This window comes from Indicator indicator, chromosome 1 (genome assembly GCF_027791375.1).
Source record: "Indicator indicator isolate 239-I01 chromosome 1, UM_Iind_1.1, whole genome shotgun sequence".
NCBI lineage: Eukaryota > Metazoa > Chordata > Aves > Piciformes > Indicatoridae > Indicator > Indicator indicator.
This window is the reverse complement of record NC_072010.1, coordinates 118187186-118211069: the sequence shown is the minus strand read 5'-3', so window position 1 is coordinate 118211069 and position 23884 is coordinate 118187186. Positions and strand designations below refer to the sequence as shown.

General features: G+C 40.8%; 1 protein-coding gene across 1 annotated transcript; it reads right to left on the bottom strand.

The window, feature by feature from the left end:
• Positions 1 to 4033: 4033 nt before the first annotated feature.
• Positions 4034 to 23485, bottom strand: RRP1B (ribosomal RNA processing 1B). The gene is made up of 16 exons (XM_054384845.1): positions 23353 to 23485; positions 19084 to 19166; positions 18098 to 18155; positions 17303 to 17388; positions 16261 to 16322; positions 15850 to 15979; positions 14358 to 14422; positions 13692 to 13855; positions 13022 to 13125; positions 11962 to 12059; positions 11464 to 11483; positions 10950 to 11075; positions 9345 to 10078; positions 5897 to 6043; positions 5125 to 5191; positions 4034 to 4237 (listed from the first exon to the last, which is right to left on the bottom strand). Exons 1-16 carry the CDS (start codon positions 23483 to 23485, stop codon positions 4047 to 4049), a joined length of 2268 nt encoding a protein of 755 aa, XP_054240820.1. The 3' UTR covers positions 4034 to 4046.
• Between the last annotated feature and the right edge of the window lie 399 nt (positions 23486 to 23884).

The following is a 23884-nucleotide window of genomic DNA, read 5'->3' as shown; positions in this document are numbered from 1 at the left end:
CCCTTGTCCTGTTGCAGCAGGCCCTTACAGTCTGTCTTCATCTTTCTTATAAGCCCTCTTTAAGTACTGAAACTCTACAACAAAGCCTCCCCAGAGTCTTCTCTTCTCCGGGGTGAACAACTCCAACTCTCTCACCTTGTCCTCACAGGAGAGATGTTACAGCCCATTGATCATTTTTGTGGCCCTCCTCTGGATCTGCTCTGGTAGCTCCTTCTTGTCTTGCTGAGAACTCCAGAGCTGGACACAGTACTCCAGGTGAGGTCTCACAGGAGCATATTAGAGGGGCAGAATCACCTTTCTCAATCTTCTGGACACACTTCTGATGCAGCCCAGGATATGGTTGGTATTTTGGGCTGTAAGCACACATTGGTGGCTCACATCCAGCTTTTTATCCACCAGTATCCCCAAGCCCTCTTTCTCAGGGCTGCTCTCAATCTCATCATCCCCCAGCCTGTATTGATATTGGGAGTTACCCTGCCCGGTGTGCAGGATCTTGCATTTGGCCTTGCTGAATCTCATGCATCTTTTTGAGCTTCCAGGTCCCTCCGGATGGCATCACATGCCCAATGCATGTCAGTTGCACCATTCAGCTCGGTGCCATCTGCAGACTTGCTGATGGTCTACTCCATCTTTGATAAAAATTGAACAGCACCGATCCCGATACAGACCTCTGAGTGACACTTGTCAGTGATCTCCATCTGGACACTGAGCCATTGACCACTATGCTCTGGATGCAACTAACGCCTTGGAAAAGGCACTACACATTTCTCCTTGATTTGCATGGTGGGACGTGTGTCTGAGTCTTCATCAGTTTTGGTTATTTATACAATTAAAGAGGGAGCATATGTGCACACCTACAAGAACAGCTTTGCATGTTCAAGTGGCTGCCCCAGATGTTACCCTCCCATCTCCCACCCTGCAAATGTATTCATTAACCCAAAATACAATGTCCACAGAAAAAGAAGGTTTATTAGACTGGACTAAATGATGTAATACTTAAGACACTGTGTTTGTATTAAGAATGCTGCTGCAGAGGTACATAAAATGAAACATGGATTGTTTCTTTTCTGCCTATAATGAAGCCTGAGCACAGGAAATAAATGACAGCAAAGGTATTTCATGCTTTCCAAGTCACGTAGCTTTGATAAACTACAAAGGATCTTGTGTGCCAAATAATTCAAATATAAGTTCAAATTTTTTGCCTTGCTGAATTAATATTGTGCTTTTGGGTTCGCCTGAAGCTATAAAGGATTATAAACTATTAGAGCTTGAGAAGTACAAAGTTCATCAGATTCAAAATAAAAATGTAGAGAGTTGTTATAAAATATTGTTCTTTAGAAGGCATGCCACATTAACTTTGACTCAAGCATGACTGGCAGCTGTAGAGTTGGAATAACATGATGAAAAAAACCTGTGAAGCAACATCAAACAGGTCAGACCCATTTTTCTCTGCTCTTTTCCTATTATCATCTCTTCTTGCAGTACCATCCTAGTGGTAATCCCAGACGTTACCTTCTCTATTTTGTCTTCAATGCTTATTGGAATTGCCACTGTCTGAATATTTTGGGTAACGTATGACGTTTAGCTTCATTGCCAGTGCTTAGGTTTTGTTTGCAAAGTTGTCCTGACTGAAATTCCAGACACCACTGAAGACTATACACACTACAGAGGTGTATTTACAAAATGTTCTACCAGTTTCATGGCACAGATGGATTATGCACGAATCCCAACAAGCAATCACATCACTAAAATTTTAGATAAAAACTTGACTGCCATTTCTTCCCTCTCCATTTAGAACTGTGGACAACAAAACATTTGGACAATCAACAGGTTCAATGAATCCACAAAACCAACTAAAAAACATCCAGACAACCACTTAAATACATTTCCATAGTAAGTTATAGGTTTTGAAACTCAACCCAACCCAAACCCCAATGTGTCCTGATCCTGCATTTTTCTGTGCACACCAGATCTACCGATTGTTTGCATCTATATAATGCTTGGAGGAATGTGGCATCTTCATCTTAATGCCTCAACAACCATGCACATACAAATGCTTTAATGCATATCCCACAAAAGACTTCTCACCTACAGAACAAGATAAAGAATACAACATATTAAACAGCCTTTGTTAAATCCTACTTACCATCATCTTGCCCAAAAAAACGCATTATATACAGTGAGAATTTTTTTTTTTTAAAGATTGCTCAATCAGCAAGCATTATTAATTTTTATCAGATGCATTCTCCAGGTTTCTTTACTGATCAGTCAAACCAATACAAGGTAAACCAAAGCCAAAGAAAAGGAGAACAGAGCAATGTTACTTTCTGGCAGTACTACAAACCATGGACTGACACAAACAGTGCAAGATCTGGCACAGATTAGAAATGAGCAAACTGAGACAGACCAGCAATCTAAAATGTGCAGAAGTATGTTGAAGAAATTAGAGATGAGCTGTGAAAGAGCAGTTGCTTACAGGGAATGATGTGGCAGAGGACGGTCAGCATCAAAGACTGGTAGAAAGTAATAATGAAGCATGCAAATACATTATGTCACTAAATTTAACTTTGCTGGCTGAAGTGGCCAAATCTTTACCATTTATCACAAACCAAGGAGATGAACCCTCTCTCTCAGATGATCACAGAAGTAACTGGTGGGAAGCTTCGATGGTAGTTTTGCCTTGGCACAAGGATGTGCTTGGAAGCTGAGCTCTAACACAGATAACTGCTGCAAAGCCTTTGCTCCATTCACATAAGCAAAACTTCCTAAGAAGGATTTCTGATCTTCCAATCATATAAAAAAGGTTTTTATCTTCATCTGCTCTCCCCTTCCTCATAGCTCCCCCTCAGAACACATTAATGGTCTCTCACAGTAGTCCACCTCATTCTTTACTAAAGCAGTAAACAAAAACCCCAAACCCATGCACAGTAGTATTAAAATATACAAATAAAAACTTAACACCAGGAAATGCTGCAGAAAGAACTCTTCTGGGTTTACATCAAAATCAAACCCAAACTCTCTGGGCTGTTTTGAAAGTTTTACCCTGTATTGAGAGGCACCAAAGCTTTTACAGAGAGATGTGCGTCCTAACCAAAGATGCACTACATGGATCTAGCTCACTTCAGGACAATCAGAGGTTCATTCACCAACTGAGATCTGAGTTCCAATACAATGTGGTGACACCAGCTGCTAAGGAAGAAAATTAGGAGTCTTGTCAGACCTCCAGGAAAGACAGCAGTGGGGGTGAGGGGGAAGACATGGGAATAGCAAAAAGTTCTCTTGTGTGAGAGCATTACTTCAGTTACAGTGAGGAGAAGAAGCCAGCTTACATCACAGGCGTAAGCCAGCTTTGGCACTTGTGTTACTGAAAATAATGTGGTGACTGTTCTCAGCTAAGCAGGCAACCGAGCTGTGCAGGTTTATTTGCAACAGTGACCACTTGAGCAGCTAGGCATTTCTTATCCCAGAGAAAGTTTACTTACTATCTTTAAAGCTGCCCAAATCCAGCTATCATTAAACAGAGACATGAGGTAATTGTTATTTCCAGAAGAAGAATTAACAAGGTGCCAAGGGTAACGTCAGAAAAAGGACGGTGTCAAATCATAAACCACAACAACTAGTAGGTTTAAAATATACATTGTCTTCTTCCATTTGAAACCCTGTCCAGTGAAAGACAGTTTAATAGCATGAAGTGAAAGTTCTCATAAACTGGCTCAAAAAAAACGCCAAACCACCAGAACAATCAATCCCTGAACATTCCTTAACTTAATGAACGAGTCTTTTGGGAATGACACGAGGAAAGCCCAGACTTTCGTACACCAAACCTGAGTAGAGATTGGATTTTGTTTCTTTTCTGTAATTAGGTAAAACAACCATTTCAAAATATAGCTGAAGTGGTGTCAAGATAGCATTGTCTCAGGCCACAATCAGAATTTTGTATATACAATTCATATTAACTTAAAAAAATAAGGAAGTTTAAAATACCTCCAGAGAACATTCTAGGTTAGCAAAATGTCCTGTACAAAAGTAGGCCACAATCTGTTGTTTTAAAACAAGCCCACAGCAGTTGCTCTCTTCTTAGCTGATACAGTAAATCGTTTCTTCATTTGAGGCTCTCCTGTTGGGACACATCTGGGTGACTTCAGCACCCCATGACGGGGTTTCTGTTCAGGATTGAAAGCCACACGGGAGGGTCCTTCTGGGCTCACTAATATGCTTTTGTCAGTCGTTTTAAATTCTGTTGAAAAGCAAGCAAATAAGTTAAAAGAAGTACTGCCTCATGGAGTAATTGGTCATGCCCATCAACTATGGAATCATCCAGCCCTGGAAGTCTGTGTTAGATCCTTAAGTCTGCCACGAAAGATTGACAAAAAATGTAGAGATGGTGGTGAAGAACATCTCTCAGCACAGACCCTTTGAGAACGGGGCCTGCTGCAATCCACAGAGAGAATGTGAACCATTCCCCATGGTTTCACAGACCACCAAAGACTCTCAGAAACAATTCCTCTAGCTATCCTGAGGAACACCACACTTCTGTTTAAAAGCTGGTGATGGACAAGAAGTGACTCTGTTATGACTGTTAAACACCACTGCTCTAGACTCCTGCTACCAATAAAAAATCAGAAGCAAAAAACCCAAAAAAACCCCAAAAAACCAACCAAACAAAAAAACCACCAACCAACAAAAACAAACAACCAACCAAATTTTGCTGTTACACAGCCTGAGCTCATCAGCATATCACCTTTCTCCTGGGAAACAGAAATGAGCAATGAAGACTGTGAGCTGCACATTTTCCTATGAGGTGCTCTGCAAAGCAGGCAGCTCAGGAAGGGAAGTTTGTCACGTGCTGCACTGTTTTCTATCTATAAGGTTCCATCTGCAAGTCAGTAATGGAATTGGGCAAGTCAGGCTGTTGGGTCAAATGTCCTAAAATTTTACCATCTTCCCTGGACAGGAACTTGAGGACCATTTATAAAATATATGCAAATATTGAGATAACAAATGATTGAAATTATCCTGTTCTAGAGAGGTAAAGAGTGTAGGTGTGGATGAGTGCATACAAATTTCTTCCCCTTCCTTGGCTACATGAGAGAGTGTGAAGACACATAGGTGCATTAGACTCACCAGCAGTTGTGTTTTTGTTCAAGCCAAATGTGACTTTTTTGGAGCTGGATGACTGCAGTTTGTTCAGCTGTAAAACACAAAAATGACATGAAATAACCCAAGATTTCTGAGGCAATGCTACAAGTTCTTTTATATGCATCCCATCAAAACTGGTGCAGAGCAGCTTATTTCCCTTCATTTTAGAACTTCCCCAGTCCTTTAACACACCCTGCTAAGACAGCACTGTTGTTTTAGCCAAAATCAAACATATTCCATTTGTAGAAAAATCACTTACTCTCCCTAACATCACTACTTAACAATACACAAGAAGATATTTGTGTATTAAATACACTGACCCCACTGCACTCAGGCCTCAAAAATGCAAAGAGGGTTTGAAAAGGTATTTTATGTAAAAAATGTTTAGAAAATAGCCTGTTCTGTTGCCAGCCTCCACAAATAGGAAGAAACAGAGGCTCAAAGTCCCTTAGCAAGACTGAAAATCTGTTTATGCTTTTGCTTTCTTGTGAAATGAGCAGGTTCTTTTGACAAGAAGGCATTTTTGAAGGCAAGGGGGAAGTAAGAAGTGATTTTAAGGATGCCTACAACTCATTTTCTGAAACTCTGGAATCACATGTGACTCTATAGCAACAGCAATTCCAGCTTTATGTCTCTGTTAGGAAACTGATACGGAGTGGAAAAGACAACATGAGTGAGGTCACACCCTCTGCTGGGGCAGGTAGCTTGGGAAGAGACCTGTGCCCAGACTCACCTGCCCTCTGTGAGATCACATTACCTGCATGGATGGCCTGGTGGAGGAGATGGTACTTCTGGCTTTCCTGAAGAAGAGTGGCTTTGGTAAAGTTGATTTTTCAAATTTTACAAAATCATTTCCTGGCTTTGCTTTCTTTTTCTTTAATGATGACAGAGCAACACTGCTTTCCTACAAAGGAAGAAAAGGAAAAAAAAATGCTCTCAATACAAAAGTATTGTAGTTATCTACACCTAGTGCAGTCATCAGTGCTCAGAGCTTACCAGACATGCCCTCTGTAAATATTGCCACAGCTGAGAGAAAAAGAGATAGTTGATCCTCAAATAAACTAATCATCATGGCTAACCCTCAGGAGTTAATTTTGCAGTTAGCATGACAGGAAACAGGCATTTAAGGCAAGTCCTGCACAGAAATAGGAAGGTCATTGCAAAGTAAAGAAGGAAGAACTTGTAATACTTGTCTGGCCCATCCAGGAGTGCAAACAAAGACATTTTCCTCATGGGTGTGAGGCTGCCTTACAATTGACTCAGCTCTGCTGCACACAAGTGCTGGGTTTTGGCAGTTTGTTTTTTTTTTTTTTTCCTTGCCCTTAAACAACATCTCTTCTGTGGTACCTCTTTAATGCATAAGATATGCAACTAATGAACAAACCTAACTTTAGGCCAAAATGGATACTATGGAGAAAAAAAAAAAAAAAAAAAAAAAGAGTGGAGTACGAACTCAGTCCATACTCCGAGTGCAGCTACTGTGTACTGCTACCAGTTTGCTGCCTCAGATTCATCCTGAGGATTGCCATTAAAAACAATTTTCTTCAGGACAAGGCAATTCTTAGGACCTGGACTGGCACTGCCACTAATGAAGTGCACTACTCCAATGCTGTCTAACCTATTGTCTACGGGCTCCAGATATCTCTGGACTACTGTTGAAGGGAAGTTCAGCCATGCTTCCCATCAACCTGCAGATGTGAAAGCCAAAAAGCAGTTTGCAGCCATACTCTGGAATATATCCAGGGGATATGGCCTCTTTCAATTTGAAAATCACTTCTGCTTCAAATAAACTGAAAAAGCATGAAGTCTTTTAGCTGAGTTCTGGAGACATCTGTGAAATACTAAACTTGTCTTTTTTTTTTTTTTTTTGCCTTCTCTTCCTCCCACTTGATATTTGGAGCTAATTCATTGGAGGTGTTTGTTGCCTCTGAAAGCATGATTTCTGGGCACAAGACCAGTATTGCAGAACAAAAAATCAGGAAAGAAAACATTTCTCAAGCAGTGAAAACAAAATTAGCAAAGGCTAACTTCCTCCAAGTTTGTGGAGTGTAACTTTACCCTGCTCTTTCTTTCTTATACCAATACTCTCATTCTCCTCCTGACTCAACTCCCAAATTTCTCTCCTTGCCTCTGTCCCCCTGCTCTCATTCAACACACACATGCACACACAGCTACCTGAACTGGTCAAGAAACAGTAGATGCTGTAGTTACTTGGAATTACACATGGGAAGAGTAGCATGCCAGTCCTTGCAGTTACTGGCTAGCCAGCTGACAGACAAGTGCTGGGGTCATGCTGCTGCCTTTCACTCAGTAGTTATGCTGATTTGTGCCAACAATCAATTTCCATGAAGCTTTCAAGTAGATAGATTCATCTTTAATCTATTGCAGGTCTTTGAACCTGTTGGCCAGTTGCAGCAAAGTTTTACAAACAGAGATGGGGTGACATATTCATGTTTTCTTAGAAACTAAAATTTCATAGAGAAAGACAGACAAGGTATGCAACATCAAATATTTAGGCAACAGGAGACAAAGCCAATTGTTCCTACTTTGAAAGCCCTGCAGTGAGAAAAATGCAGTTTGCATACTGGGGAGATAAATGTTTTGGTTCTTCGTCTCAGTACTTTATCATCAAGAGAAAATAGCATCATAGAATGGGTTAGGTTGGAAGGGACCTCAGAGATCATCTACTTCAACCTGTCCACCATGAGCAGGGATGCCTCTCAACTCGACTTGGCTGCTCAAGGCCTCATCCAGCCTGACCCTGAACACACTCAGGGAGGAGGCATCCACAACCTTCCTGGACAGCCTATTCCAGAGGCTCACCACCCTTTTACTGAAGAACTTCTTCCTCAGATCCAGCCTAAACCTACTCTCCCACAGCTTAAAACCATTCCCTCTTGTCCTGTCACTAGAGACCTTTAGGAAAAGTCTCTCTCCAGCTTTCCTGTAGGATCCCTTTGGATATTGGAAGGAAGCTATAAGGTCCCCGTGGAGTCTTCTGTTTTCTAGGCTGAACAACCCCAGCTCCCTCAGGCTCATTGTAGAGGCATTCCATTCTTTGGATCATCTTTGTGGCCCTCCATCAAAGTTATTTTAATACTATTTAAACAATGTTTCAAATGTATTTTTTCCTCCCTTGAAGGACTAAGTGGTTAGTTCAAGTTCATCCATGAGGCTGTTCTCCTTAACTAATCATAAACTTTAAACTTAAGTCAGAGGTGAGCTGATAGGCTAAGAACATGCATGTTGTAGTCACAGGAAGATGGAGCAGTTTTGTCTTCTTAATCTCATTTATGCTTTACAAATATTCTTTCCTCCAAAGTGAGACTGTCAGCAAGACTTCCAAGAATACACACAGGAAATGAGCAATTAAAAGTAAATTTCAGTGGCAGAAGAGTGAAGAACCCCTGCAGTGTCTCTTAGTCATGCTACCAGAAATACACAGTAAGAACGCTTCTTGACTCTTGAATTGCAGAGAAAAATCAATCCCATTCTACTTATTGCCAAGGAGAATACAGAGGTGGGAGAGGGAGGGGAAAAAAATCTAAGTTGTTTTGAAACAGCAAGAAAAACTTTTGAAGATGACTACAATTAGACCTCCCTGGTGAAAACTTTCAGTATTGTCTTTTTAAGGCACTGGACCACTCATAAAGGTAATCATAGAGCCATTGATTAATCACAGTGTCATATTCTCTGTTCACTCTTTCCTCACGCTGCACTAACAATTTGTTTAAGATGGATGGAGAAGGGAACTAGTAGAAGAAGCCACTTTCAGAATTGCTGTGGGCAATTTCAGAAGCATATATAAAATCTAAGTAGCAATCCACAGTAGTCTAAGCTGCTGAAAAAGGGATGTTCCACCTTCTCACTCATCCTTTGGCCAAAATACATCCTTTGTGAGACCCAATGCAAAAGAATAACTAAGAGAAGGTCAAAAAAAAAAGACAACTTCATACTCATCCAAGTTTCATCTAGCTGAGTTCCTTTAGCTGCTTAGCTGGCACAAGCTTCAGTGTCATGGCACAGGAGGACACAGACCGTGTTGGTTGGAGTGGATTTCTGGGGAACTGAGTTCTTTTTGCTGACAATGCATGATGACATCAGCATGCAGCCTGCCCATGAAGCCCCACACTAAGAAAGCTAAAACCAAATTGAAAAATGAGCCTGGCAGTTATGAAGAAGGCAGAGGAAGGAGACATACATACCCCCTTCCTGCTTTTCTTGCATGCAGTCTCCAGCACTCCATTGGCTTCAGAGTTTAGTGCATCTTTTACTTTTCTCTTTTTTTTCAAGGCTGCTGCTTTCTGGCTGGAGACTTTCATCCCTTCCAAACCAACAAGGTTTGTCTTCAATTTTGCCTTTCTGGAGGGCACGGATTCAGAGTTTGCATCTCCTGACAGGATGCCCAGCAAGCCTTCCTTGTTGGATTTCATGTTGGTTTGCTGCAGAAGGTTATCCCTATTCACCAGGACAGCTCCTGCTTTCAGTCTCTTTTTCTCAACCTTAGCAGTCACTGGTGTGATGGATGGGCTGACATCCTCTGCCTGACTGACACGAGTTGGTCCATTCTGACATGCTGCTTTTACAGGAACGTTTTGCACTTTGGTGTTCGTTTTCTTCAGTCGACTCTTTTTACTCTCCTCTGCGTCAGTCTGAGTGTGCTGTACAGAGATGCTGTGATTTTCTCTGGTGTCAGTTGCTACATTCGTGGTCTTATTTGCCTCATTTACTAGCAATTTCTTTTTCTTCCTTTCCTTGTTATTTTCTGGCACCTTTCCCTGGCTGAAATCATTAGACCCAGATGTTTCAGCTATTCCCTCCTCACAATTTCCATCATCTGTTCCAGAATCAGCACTTGGGCTGTCCCTCTTCTTCCTTTTTTTTCTTTTCTTCTGGGGAACTGATGCCTTCTTCTCACTTGACATCTCTTGTTCATCCTCTAAATCCAGAGCAAAAAGAATACCATGTAACACAGATGTGAAAAACAGGGATTTACAACAACTCTATTCTACTTCTGTTTCTCTCTCTCTCTCTTTTCCACTAGGCATACCATTTTCCTGATATCAGTAAGGAAAACAGTTTTACTATCACAGCTGGTTAGGACATTGCATTCTTCTGATGCCTGGCCTAATAAATATTTTGCTGATTTTGCCTTGTCACAGCTATAACTAAACTATTCACTGTGGTAACCCTATTTTGTAGAACAGTATCACTAGAAAATGTTGCTATTATCCACCTGTTAAGCCCATCAGAAAAGCAGCTCGGAGTTTTGGTAGTCTGGTGAGATATTTTTGAGTATGTTTTGGCTTGTGTTATGTCACTGTAAGCTGTGATGCTAGAGATACTTACATGTGGTTCTCAGTAACTCTCTTCACTTTCCCAGAAACACATGCAAATTCCTACATCCCATTTTAAGAAAACTGGTATTTTTCTGTTTTCCTACAGTAAATGGGATTGTTGAATGCAGCAGTGTGAACAACTGCTTCCAGTTTGCTTTTAATTGAAATTTTTAGAGGTGATGCTTGCTTCAAAATTGGTAACAAATTCCCACCACTTTCAAAGAGACCTTAATTTCATATTTCACCTTCACAGAATCACAGAATGTTAGGGGCTAGAAGGGACCTCAAAAGATCATCTAGTCCAACCTCCCTACCAGAGCAGGATCACATATACTTCATCACAATATGATAAAAATCAGCACATTCTGAACAACAAGTTTGCCTTCTTTAGAACAGCCTGTAGCTAATACTTTGCCAACTTACACAAGTGACTGCAAATTGCCTACCTTCCAAAGGCTGATCCTGCCTTACCTTTTCCTTCCTCCAACTTGTTTCTCTCCCAGGGCTTGACAGCTTTTTTCTTTCGCCTTCTCCTGCTAAATTCATCATCATCTTCATCCGTAGAAACGTCTTCAGGAATATCTTGGGGAAAGATTCCTGTTGAATAGAAAAGAAAAGGCATCTGAAAACTAATAGTTCTATTTCTATGAACAGTTATGCTGTTCATGTACAGCATAACTCCCATAGGAAAAAGAAAATTCAACTCCTCATTCCCCACTCAACCCAAAATGAAAATCACATGAGTGATTCCTCCGTATAGAATCTTCTTTCATTTAAGGACAAAGTACAAAGTTGCTCAAATTATGAAGGGGATTTGGTCATCTGACCAAAACCATGTAATGTGTCTTAACAAGATTTAAAAAACCCAACACCTCCCCAAACCAGTATCATTGAAACACATAATTTGCAATACACATTGTACAGGGACATTATGTATTCTTTAATGGAAACAAACTACTGTCTCTGTATGCTGCTCAGTTCTTACCTTCTGATAAGTCCTGGAACCTGGAGGTGGGGAGGAAAGGGAGAAAAGGAAAAACAAAACAGAATTAGTGTTTTAGTATCAATACTAATACTGGCAGTATAGTGTCACTGTGCTTAAGGTCTTGTCAAAATAAGAACAACGTATTTTGCACAGGAAGCTATGAAGAGCTCATTCCAGAAGAGATCTGCCTCAAAATTCAAAAACTCAAACCAAATAAATGGAAGAATGGAGAAAACAACAATTTAACATTCTCCCATATCTATAACTCACATGACATACCACTTCCTGCAGTAGAAATCACCCCAGTGTAGATACACCTCAGCTAGCTGCAGTTCACTAGCACCAACAAGGAACAGTAGCACAGGCACTGGGCAGCTCATGCATGTTAGCCAGGGCTGTGAGACAAGCCTGCTTTCATGACATTGTCACCAGGGCAAGCAAGGGTAGGGAGAATGCAAAAGAAAAGCTGAGGGCAAGGTGTATTTCAGCAGAACTCACTTTTTGACCAGCTTGTACAGACGCTTTCTGTTAAGGGAAGGTGTATTTTTCTTGCTTGCCAATTCAAAGAGTTTGTCAGCAACAGCCTTATAATCAAACTGTTGGAGGAAAGCAGGATACAGCTTTTCTTAGTGAGCTTATTCATGCATAACCCAGTGCAACTTGCATCAACACTGCAAGCAGCATACACACCTTTTAATCGGTCTTTTCCTTTAAACCCCAAGTACTTCTTTGTTGAAATTTACACCCCCTTTACACATATATATACTGACTTTTTACAGATGCTTGCTTCATTAACAGAACAATTGCACTCAGGATCACTTTCTCAAAGGTTCCTAACCTTTTCACTTAAGACAGAAGCCAACCAACTTCAAAACACCCAAAAATATTTGGCTAAACATCAGATTTAAAGTATGTCATGTCCTAGTTCTTGCTTAAGAGCCACAGATGCATGAAACATATCTACCTGCATGTGTGTTTGATGGGTAGATCTGTCAAAACCACTGTATTGTATCGGAATTAGGTCTAAACCAACTCCAAATTAGAATCATAGAATCAGTCAGGGTTAGAAGGGACCACAAGGATCATCTAGTTGCAACCCCCCTGCCATGGGCATGGACATGTCACACTAGATAGGCTTGTCTAGAGCCTCATCCAGCAACATGTTACCTTCTCACCTATGTATCCCATCTTCTATTATTTTTACTGTCAATGAACCTTAGGCTGATTGCTTCACCACCCACAGTGACTTGGCTTTTACCATACATTTTTGAACTCTTGAAACAGGAAGGGAGAAACATAAAATGGAATGTAGGGGAGAGAGGAAATAAAAAAAATTAAAAAAAAAAAAAAAAATCAGAGTTTACATACAGATTTATTTCCTTATAAACTACTCATACAGTACACATTACATAAATACCACCTTACAATACAGCAGAAAATTAGTATTTTGTAACATGTTTATCCAATTAACACCTTTTACTTCTGCACCTCTTGAAAGGAAAGGGAGAAAAAGAAAACAGAGACAGAGTATCAGTAACAGAGCAAACAAGCCACAAACCTGAAGAACAGTCCCGATACCATCATTGTCATCATCATCATTTTCACAAACATCCTCTGTTTTTTCAGAGTTCTGTGCTGATTTTCTTGACAAACCCCTGTCTGCTATTATAAAAAAAAAAAAAAAACAAAACACAAACCAGACTGCATATTAATGTTTAGTTTGTAAAAAACAAGATAGCACACAGTGCCCTGACAGACAGAAGATCAGGTGTGTTTCTGAGCATGTCATTTTGTGGATCTGGATTGATTTAACTACTTTATGCTACCGCTGTGCCATACATAACTGCAGTGTTGTGTGGCTCCTTTTAAAAAAATGCCTCTGTACCAGAATATCTCTGGACTGAAAATTTATTTAATTTTTTATTTTAATTTAAAACTCCCAAAGCCTCATCTTCATAAACATTATGGACATCCAAGAGCTAAAAGCCAAAGCGGGTTATTATCTAGCACCCAAGCAGAAAACCCATGCTGCCTGGTTTTATAAAGACCACTGATATTTATGACTTTTGGAATCACTTAGAGCACATCTGAAAGGAAGACAGGAAAATACAATTACCCTTACATCTTGAATGTGTACTTCACTGGTTCGGGGCAGAAATGTATTTTTAAGAAAGGGATTTTTAAATTCTAGTAAGTGTTACCAAGGCTATTAAGAATTTCCTCCTCACCTTTGGTTTTAGGCACCTCTTCATTTTTTTCTTTGTCTTCTTCAGAGTCATCCTCCTCATCACTGTTGCTACCCAGTTCTTTCATTAGGTCCTCAATGGCGTAGGGAGACTGATCCACAATGAACTCAAAGATACCAGTGGCTATGGCATGCAGCATACATCGACTGCATTTCAAGAGAGCAGAGATGAGTTGAAAGACAGAAGCACATATACTATACTCCTTCACATTAAAAAAAAAAAAAAAGGAAATTTGAGGGACACAGGGAAAAGGAGTAAGAGAAAACAGAAGAGCATCTAGCTCTCCAGCTGAGGGAAGTGAACCTGTTACTTCCTAAAATGAAGCCCTTTAATCCAAACAGCATCCTACCAATATTCCCTTCTTAAATTTCACTGTTCGTATGCTGTTCTATATTACACTGCAACAACAAATGATGTAACCAGCTCAGCATGCACATTTGAAAAGAATAACCAGACAAAACCAACCAACACAGGTTGATATGGGTCTTATGAATCCATGATGATTTTGGTAAATGACTATGCTCGTCATACGTAAAATATCCTGCTTTCTCTACATTCTGAAGTTATACTATGACTCTTCAATCCATTTATTACCATTTGCAGAATTTCTTAATTCTTAAAGAATATTTATCCTTCTATTAAACTTACTCTTTTGATTTGGCAGCAATTTTGCAGAAAGGCTCAATGAACTTAAGATTCTGGTCTGCTGTGAGCTGGAGGAATAGAAAGAAAAAAATAATGAGTACAGTAAATATTGTATGTATACACTCAAATTCCTTGAATATCTGGTGTAGGGGGACCTTCATTAAGAAGTTAAGGCAAAGCTTTTCAGCATACTAATTCTAATTCACAGTAGTATCCAGTGACTTCTTGTTACCACTGCTACCACTAATTTTCAAATAGTCTCTGAAAGCATTACAAAAATGTTGAGTGCTTCGCAGATATTAATCTACTGAGCACAGAAATATAACAAAGCTTATTTTAGACAAGGAAACATGAGGCAGAGAAAAGTTAAATAATTTCATGTTCTTTCACCAAGAATGTCTGTAGCAGACATGATTAAGATCTGGGTTTCTCTTAACTGGACTGCTTGGACTAAAACACTGCCAGCTACAGTAGTACTAAAGATAAAAACCCTTCCCTAAATTCAGTTTATGAGCATCAGCTGTGGTATCAAATAGCCTAGGGGATTAATTCCCCACGATTCCTGTGAGCAGCTTAGCCACAGTTTTGTGACTGTGGAGGGGCAGAAATTATTTTGGGCTTCAAGTACAGGCACTTCTCTTGTGCAGACATCCCTTTGACACTCCACGACACAGAACCACAAAAGCTGCAGGCAGGACTGCTTTCAGTACTGACCGCAAAGGATACAAATGGAAAACTGCTAACAGCTTTGTCCATTGCAAGGAGATGTATCAGATGACAGAAACAAGAGGTGGCGAATGAGCAGAAGGCTGGAAAGCAGCTCTGGGCAGCTCGCCCTAGCGGAGTAACAGGAGGCAGACGCTTTGGAAGAAGGTCAGCAGCGACAGCTGCAGTAACAGCCTTCGTGTTGCTGCAGATCTCTGCATCACTGTGACATCTACCAAAATTAAGGGCAACTAAACCCGCAATATACAGCGGAGAAGGACAGACATCAGCAGCAAAATAAACAACTGGATGTAGAGGAAAAGTTGCTCAATGCAAAAATTTGAAGCTGGCAATAAGCAAATCTTAGTCAACATTGAAAGCTCCATTTCTTCTCTATTTAGATGTTACACAATTAACCACGAGCAGGTTTTATGTCAGTTTTTGCAAAAGCAAAGACTGGCAAACATGTTCACAGAAGAGAAAAGATGTTAAGTCTTTTCTGTTAAACAAATGGGAATGGTCTAACTTTCCAATCACTGTTTCCAGCCTCAGTTTGGAGCCATTAGTCAGGAACTTGAGAAAAATGCCTATATCTTCACCGGCTACAATAAGAGGTGAACAAAAGTAAAAGCATAAATTGTAATAAGTCACCTTCTTCATGCTTATCCAATGTTGTTATGTTACATTTAAAGCTGTTAAAACATACATGATCTAAAAAGTAAATTTCTTCTAAAATGCTGCATGGTACAGCTAATGTTAACTGGGAAGAAAATTGAATATATTCTCTAACCTCCTTTGCACCAACTTTAGCCAATTCATTCAGATAGATATCAATGAAATGAAACTTTATGCCAGTGGGAGCATTGCTGTCTGAGTCCATAATTTCTTTCATTAGTAGCTGCAAGAGTGGTTCAATTAATCTGAAATGAAAAGAGGAAAAAGAAGGGCAAGATATTTGTATTAAATCACTCATGTTCTCTTTGCTTTGAAAACAAACTCCAGTCATTCATAGTTTTACCAGTTCTTTAAGGTGGCTATACAATATTTGTAAGAAATAAGTAAGAAAAAAGTAAGCCTTAGTGTTAAGACTAGATGACGGCACTCTCTATGGAGAAAAAGGATCTATTAAACGAAAATATCTTTGATAAAAGTAAATTGGGCAACTTCTTTATGATACAGATCTGTTCAGAAATCTGCTTACCTTTCATCCCACTCACTTCTTTTCAGCACTTCAAAGGACTGCCTCAAAACCATACGCATTAGCTGCAAAGTACAAACTTTGTTACATATGTTGCTCATGAGAAGAGCTAAAGAAATCACTGTGACTGTAACACAAATGGACTTCTTAGTAAACCTCCTTGTAGCACAAGGTGGGAAGCTCTCTCATATGATCATTTTGACAGACTTGTCTTTCACAGCAAGCAACAGAATGCTGCAAAGCTCAGACAACAATAGACTGTTTTCATATCCTGAGCACAGAAAAATCCATGACCATTTCTACTATACATCTTTCTGTTGCTCCATCGTCCTGATTTCTGGAAACAAGTATATGTGTCAGGTAACAATATTTTAATTTACTTGAAACTTGAAGTGAGACAGACATATGTAAAATAGCTACATTAAACTGGCTCAAGCACTTCATTTACTAAAACACCTGATTTTTGCTAACCTTGAGAAACAAAACCTTGCAGTGACTGTGCCTGCAATTAACTTCTTTCAAAGAAGATGATAAATGTGATTTTGTTCTTTACAAAGGTAGGTCTTTTAAGAGTCTTCTCTCACTGATTTTACTTTTTGCTTTAATATAGTTTTCTTATAGAAAGAACTCTGATAGCTCAATGTACTACAGTGGATTTTCTTTAGCAGTGGAAAGTTGGGGTTCTTGTGACAGCTACTTTATAGAGAGTCATAAAGAAGTCTTTAAAGAGCCTAACCTAAATAACTGATGTTGATGCAGCATCCTCTGAGATAGTATTTGTATTTCACATGGAAATCAATGAGAAACATCACTGTGTTATAAAGGAAGGCAAATAAAAAGCACTTGCAGCATGACAAACTGTAACGGCTTTTAGATTTGAGGTGGTAACTAAGGGCTTTTAAAACAAGGATCTCTTGCAGTGCATCAAGAACATAATCACTTGTCTTCTCTTACAATATATATAAATGCATGTGCAGACCAAGCTGCCTTCCAGCACACCACCACCATTTCTTGCAAAAACTATCCAAAAGGGAGTTAGCATTACCATATAGAACTTATCAAGACGCAGATTATCTATCCCATTCCATTCACGGTTCACAGTCTGCCAGAATGTCTGAATGAACAGGTGTCCTGTAAAATAGTAAGGAAAGAAAGTTATCTGCATGTCTAGCACAATGGTTTGTTTTACTAACCTAAAAGAATCTCAAAAAATCACTTCAATGTGAAAAAGGGATGCATTTCCTGAGGGATTTGCCTAGGGGCAGGGACAGAGCTGCAGGAAGACACATTTCAAATGGTTACCAGGGCAGATCTATTAAATCTCATAACAACACAAGAAAAGCCAAACAGGACAAGTGCCATTTCAAGGACAGATTTCTATCTATTTTGTGTTATATACACAAAAGTTAAGAGCAAAAAATCCATGCTACACTCATTTCTACCCATGCAAGATTTAGCATTGACTGAGCACTCTATTCAAAGTGCATGTTAAATACTAGGTTCTTAACAACTCATTAAAAAAAGTTGTAAGAAATACACAGAACAACTAAGTCTATGCAGAATGGAAAGTAAGGGGACAAGCTTGCTTTGCTACCCACTCTGCAAAGTTACTGTTTATCACACTGGAAATAAAACTCTTCCCCTACCACCACTGAAAACAAACTGGATCTCATGCTTCCCTTAATGCAACAACATACACCAGCTGGACAAAAAGCAAAGAAAGGAAAGCCAAAGCAGCACCTCTATCTGTCTGTCTCTATTATGGCACTGTGACAGTGGCCTCAAAATCCCCAAAGATGAAAGTACCTTACCAAGTATTAGATAATTAAATAGTACTTACGAGTCTCTGTATTCTGGATGATGTGGATAAGCTGTGAGATATTATTTACAAGTTCCTCCTAGAAGTAAATAGATATAGTTAGTATAGCGTGTTGCAGAGCTTGGTCTCCTCATTAAACTTGCAAACAACGAGAAATACAAATAATCAGAAACATTCCTCATAATGAAAACTATTGTTTAACAGCTGCTTTAGTACTGTGGCTATCATTCCACTTGGATTAAATAAATTGTAAGAGAAGATTCAAGATTACAAGCCCTGTTCATTTCACCTGATCTATCTCTGTACAAATCATCTTTTTTGACAATAGAGAAAATTAAATTAGGAGGAGAAAAATCCCATGTACTTGAATCAACAAGTGATGCAAAACTTTAGGGGTACTGTTTTCACATAGTTTCATTGTAGGTGGAACTCTCTATGCTATGTGTGAGATAACCAATTTTCAATTCTCTTGTCTGTTTGCATGAACAAGGTTTAATTGAGGTTACTAAGATCTGGTACTCCCAAACCGGTATCTTTTGAAAGGAGGGACACAAACTGGCAGCTGCTGACAAAACTCAGTGGTAGAAACAAAGTTGGTAGTAGAGGAAGTGCTACCAAACTAACAAAAGAAAAGTAAGTGTCAACCTTTCAAATTAGGCTAACTAAAGGTTGCACATACTTAGTAGTTGCAGTTAAGGGCGATCTGCTCTTACTGCTTTAGTTCCAGCAAAAACCAGCAGATATTTAAATTCTGGTTTTGGAAGGTTAACAGCTATACCTGCCATTCAGAGGGGGACTTCAACCATGATACTATTTAAGCTTCTGTTCACGTAGTGAGAATCACTGAGTTATGGTCACCTTTCCTGTACATGCCACATATCAGCAGCAGAGGAAGAAAAGTAAAGGTGAGCAAAATTCACTACAGTAATTTTAACTATTCCAAAATAGTATGTAAGTATATCTCTGGAAGAGATCCACTCAAGCAAATATAAAACCAATTAGGATACCTGTAGCAGAGGTTTATCCTGCATCCACACACAATAGAACAGGCCTTTCCATATCTTTAGCAGTTCTTCCTGGCTGAAGCCACCTGCAGTACAAAAGAACTCTGAATGAAAATCAAAAAGATTAAAACAACAAAATTTTCACCAAAATATTTTCATGCAATTCTCCCTGTTCCCTGCTTTCTTCTTTATTTCTGTTATATTTTCTTGGGTAACTGTTGGTTCCTAGTGGAAGTGGGAGGAGGAAGTGGGAGGCAGCTTGTTGCAGTTCAATGATTCCACGGCTGTAAGCTTCTACCTCGTACCAAAGTAACAAGAATTACTCTTGAGATGAATATTAAGAGAAATAATTATAGAGGTTAAGCACTACATGGAAAATAAAATTTTACTGTCAGTAATAGTTGTTCAAGAACGTTTTAAAAACTGGATTACTCATAACATCAAATACACTCCTGGGAAGTAAAATTGTAAGAGTGTACCATTACAAGATAGCTACAATAAGCTACTACAGCCCCTGTCAAACTATGGCCTATTCAGTACTCCCTAGCAATTTCAAGAAAAAAACAGGTTAAAAATGTAATCATCATCAGTAAGCTCAAATTTTCTTCCAAAAGGTCACTGACACTTTTGAAGACTTCTCAGGAATCTGCCAATCAAAAAGTCTGTGCCCCAGTGCTAGATCTAAACTGAGTATGGCCTCCTTGGACCACGTCATCTGAAAGCAATTACAATTACTCAGAAAAAAAGTTGTTAACATGTTAGTTAAATTGTCATGCTTTGTTGAAAAGAAGGAAGCAGAGCTGAGCAAAGGAAATATGCAAAATGTTACATAGGAAGCAATGTATCTAGTAATATTCAGCATTAGTTATAAGGTTAACTTAGATTTGACAGTAATATTAAGATTAAATATGAAACAATTTGATTCACTGATTTAATAGCCATTGAAATATTAATGATATTTCTTAACAGAATTATATGGTACTTAGCAGTAAGAAGCAGGCCTAACCTTCCATGCAGCATTAACTGTACAGGGGCATCAAACATCAGGCTTATGTCTAGAGAATGTCATCTGCTATCTATGAAGATGGCTCAGAAATTCTTCCCTATCCAGGGAATACAGATTTCCACAGAGCTGCTTTTCATACACGGAGGGCTTTTTAAAGTGTCCTAGGCAGTCCTTCATCCATTTGACAAGACCCTGACAGAAATATTTTAGAGCAATTTTCTTATCCTAGTCACTCAAAAAAGAACTTCCACGACTGGGGTTTTCCACTTTATGTGTCCTGTTGTCACTATCCACAGCTGGCTAACAATTATCACTTAAGGGAGGTTATTTAAAAACCTTCGTCTATTATATTAGGAACCATAGTGCGAAAAACTGAAGGCCTTCTTTAATTTAAAGCTGTCATGAGACCTATATTTGGTTTAGTTCTGTCCCTAGGTACAATGTGGGAGCTTGGACTAGTAATGTTATGACCACTCACTGAAGACATGCTTGCTGCATTAACACAAGCCTTGTCAGCGTTTCTGCTTGGGAGTTACGCTGTTTTGACACTGCGACCATTAAAATTCTTGCAATCTTTCCTATTCAAGATTACCTCCAAGGACCAGATCCACACAGGCACACTTCAATGGAAATTAGACAAAACCTTTACAGACCTGAGACCAAGTAAGTGCAGCTCTGTCAGACAGGAAACCATTCAGCAATCTTTCCTCTTTTACTACAAGTTACTTTTATTTACTATTCTTTCACTGATTCATTTAGCAATGTCTTTATATTCTCCTATTATCAGCCCAGTACTGCATGCTCTTCCAATTCAAGATAGCTAACAAGAAAAACAAAACAAAACAAAACAAAACACTTCCCAGGAATAATCACAGAATTGTTATGGTTGGAAGGGACCCCAAGGATCATCTAGTTCCAACCCCCCCGCCATAGGCAGGGACACCCTCCTCTAGATCAGGTTGCCCAGAGCCACATCCAGCCTGGCCTTAAAAACATCCAGGGATGTGGCTTCCAACACCTCCCTGGGCTCACTGAATCATGTGCTCACTGAAGCTCTTCTACACACACAATGACTCCTGTGTCTTCTGTGGAGTTCAACTTCTTGCTGAAGATTAAGAGTTCTAGCTCTTCCAAGCTTCCCCAGCACAACCTGTAATTCAGCCTTAGTGCAGGCCATACTGAGCAGTCCTGCCTACCTAGGAAACATGCAACTGAGGTGAATATCAGGTGAACTCCACTAACTCTTTCAAAAGCTAATGTGTTCTCAGCTCTTCAAGTGAGCCTCATCTCTCAGAATGCTGGATGGACATAAACCTGCTGTAGGAACCCAAGGGAATAGATAATGTACAAACTTCTCAATAAATACTCACTGGCTTGGCAGATCAGGGCCATTCTGGCCCAGCTGTGGCTGTGGCCATCTCCTCACAAACTGCTCTGTCAGTTTGTATTTCACCTCACTGTGGCAGGACCAGCTGGATCGGGCCCACTACATTTTTCACAATTCTACACATGACACCACCCCTGCTAACTAATAAATTACTTTAAAAGAAAAATAAATCTCTCCCAAACATAACGCTTTCTCTCCAATTCCAAATAAGATAATTTTTGCTTTAATATTACTAGCTTGAAAAGCACATAACAGTAAGTAAATCTAACAGTTCTGGAACTGAGTTACCCTTGTTTCCTACTGTCCTGGTTTCACTGGGATAGAATCACAGAACCAAATCAGGCTCTCTGGCCTGACTATAAGGTTGTACTTATGCACTCTTCTCTCTGTCAAATGCAGCTAATGGATCAAATACTTTTTGCAAGGGGAAGAGGGTAAAGGGAAGGAGCAACATCTATTGACCACTATCTTTTCAAGGAATTAACTCAGGTTCAATCAGCATTCCAGTTTCAGTTTAGCTCTTGGGATGTCAGGCCTGGACTGGCTTCCTCAAAGCCAAAGGACTATGCATGCATAAATCTCTCTACTAGCTTCCCAAATAGTGCAGGAAGATTTACCAGGTCAGAGTGCTCTGTAAAAGTTCATGACCAGTCTCCCTCCCATGTTGCATCCAGTTTGCAACAGAGTATGCTGAAAAAAACAGTCCTGAAACATCATAGAATCTCTTGGGCACCTCTGTACTGTGTTTCTTATCACTCCAATAGGAAGACTTACTGAGCTGGATCCATGCATTCACACAACGCTATGACTGACCTTGTACACCTCCTGTCACCTGTGCTTACGTGAAGAGGGTGCACAGGAGGCACTTTCAGGTGCAGGTGGTTTCAAGCTGGCATTGCTTCAAACTCATTTGCCAAAGCCAGTAAGATTGACTAGACACAAACTACTTTCAGGGTCACCACTGAAGAGTCCACACTCTGGATTCCTGAATCTAAGTGAACAGTATCCAAGTAGGATAATAAACTGTTGGAAAAAAAGCTTCTGATATTATGAATGTGGAGGTTACACAGATAATCTGAACAGGTAACAGGAGAACTGACTGATGTTGAAACACTCCTGAGCTTTCCCTCGAAATTTACTGAGTATCAGTCATGGAAATAGGCAATCACCACCTTACCAGACAGCATACAGAAAAATAAACTATATGTTCCACGTAACAGTCTGGCTCAGCTCATTGCATCTGCATCCTGTTCTGGGGAAGGAGCATGTGAAATATACCACCTTGATCCCAGTAATGTTAATGCTGCCAGCAAGACTTGACCCCTGGGGCAAGCAGATCCTCCAGCCCCCTGAACGGGTGCTGTGCCTGGCCTGCCCATGGCTACCGCGAGGCAACTTTATGGACGAGAATCCAAACGGCCCTCTGTCCCTCTAAGACTGCTGGCAAGTGCGCTTGGCACTTGCGAGGGCTCCACGGCAAACATTGTGCGTGACAAAAACACCCACATAAAAGTAAAACATGAAAACAAACCTCCCTCCTTCTCAGACAAAAAAAGAAAAAAAATCCAACAAACAAACAAACAAACAAAAAACCCCGAAGACCCGCAGGTGGTGGTCCCGCGGTGACAGAGCGAGCCGGGGCAGAGGAGGAGCGTCCCGGCTCTCCGCCACACGTGCTTCCCAACTCCCTCCCAGCCTGCCAGGGCCGCCGTTGCATCCGCGCCGCACCGCTGACGGCAACTGCGTCAGTCCCGGCCCAGATCCCGGCCCTGCCCTCGGCTCCAGCCCAAGTCCCAGCCTTAACAACTACAGCCCCTGTCCGCCCCACTGGCCCGGGGGGCCGGGCCATGCCGGACCACTCCGCCGTGCTGGGCCCTACCGGCCGGGCGCTGGGTCCGGACGCTGAGGTACCCCCGCAGCTTCTTTAAGGCACGGTCCCGGATGCGCTTCTCGTTAGCGGCCAGCCGCTGCGCGAACTGAACCTCGGGAGGCTGCACAGCAGCAGGAGCCATGGCCAGTCCCCGTCCCGTCCGAGCCCTTTCTCCCGTGCCGCGCCGCACCAAGCCGGGCGCCACTTGATGGCGTCACTGACCGCCTCGTCGCACGCCTCCGTCGTAGTCAGGGAGGGTGTCTTGGCGGTGGCAGAGCGAAGCGGCGCGGCCGCGTAGCGGCAATGGCTACCGAAGGCACGGCGGGAGTATCATCCCAAACTCATTGCTTACACTTTGAAAACTTATCGGTACGAACGGACAGAAGCAAGGATGGGAGGAAGGATCTGCCCGAGCCCTGAAGGCCTCTCAGGGATCCTCCACCTACACGCGGCCCTGGTCAGCCCCAGCTAGGGCTGGTCTCTAGCTGCCCACAGCCGTGCCCTACATAGGCTATTGGCGCCACCTAGCCGATCCCATTGG

Excerpts from the sequence above, each read along its gene's own strand:
- RRP1B (XM_054384845.1), bottom strand. The coding sequence starts at position 23,485 with ATGGCTCCTGCTGCTGTGCAGCCTCCCGAGGTTCAGTTCGCGCAGCGG. Across the intron at positions 17,389-18,097 it reads CATCCAGAATACAGAGACTC|GACACCTGTTCATTCAGACA; the intron begins GTAAGTACTATT and ends ACTATTTTACAG. Across the intron at positions 14,423-15,849 it reads CTAAAGTTGGTGCAAAGGAG|CTCACAGCAGACCAGAATCT; the intron begins GTTAGAGAATAT and ends CTATTCCTCCAG.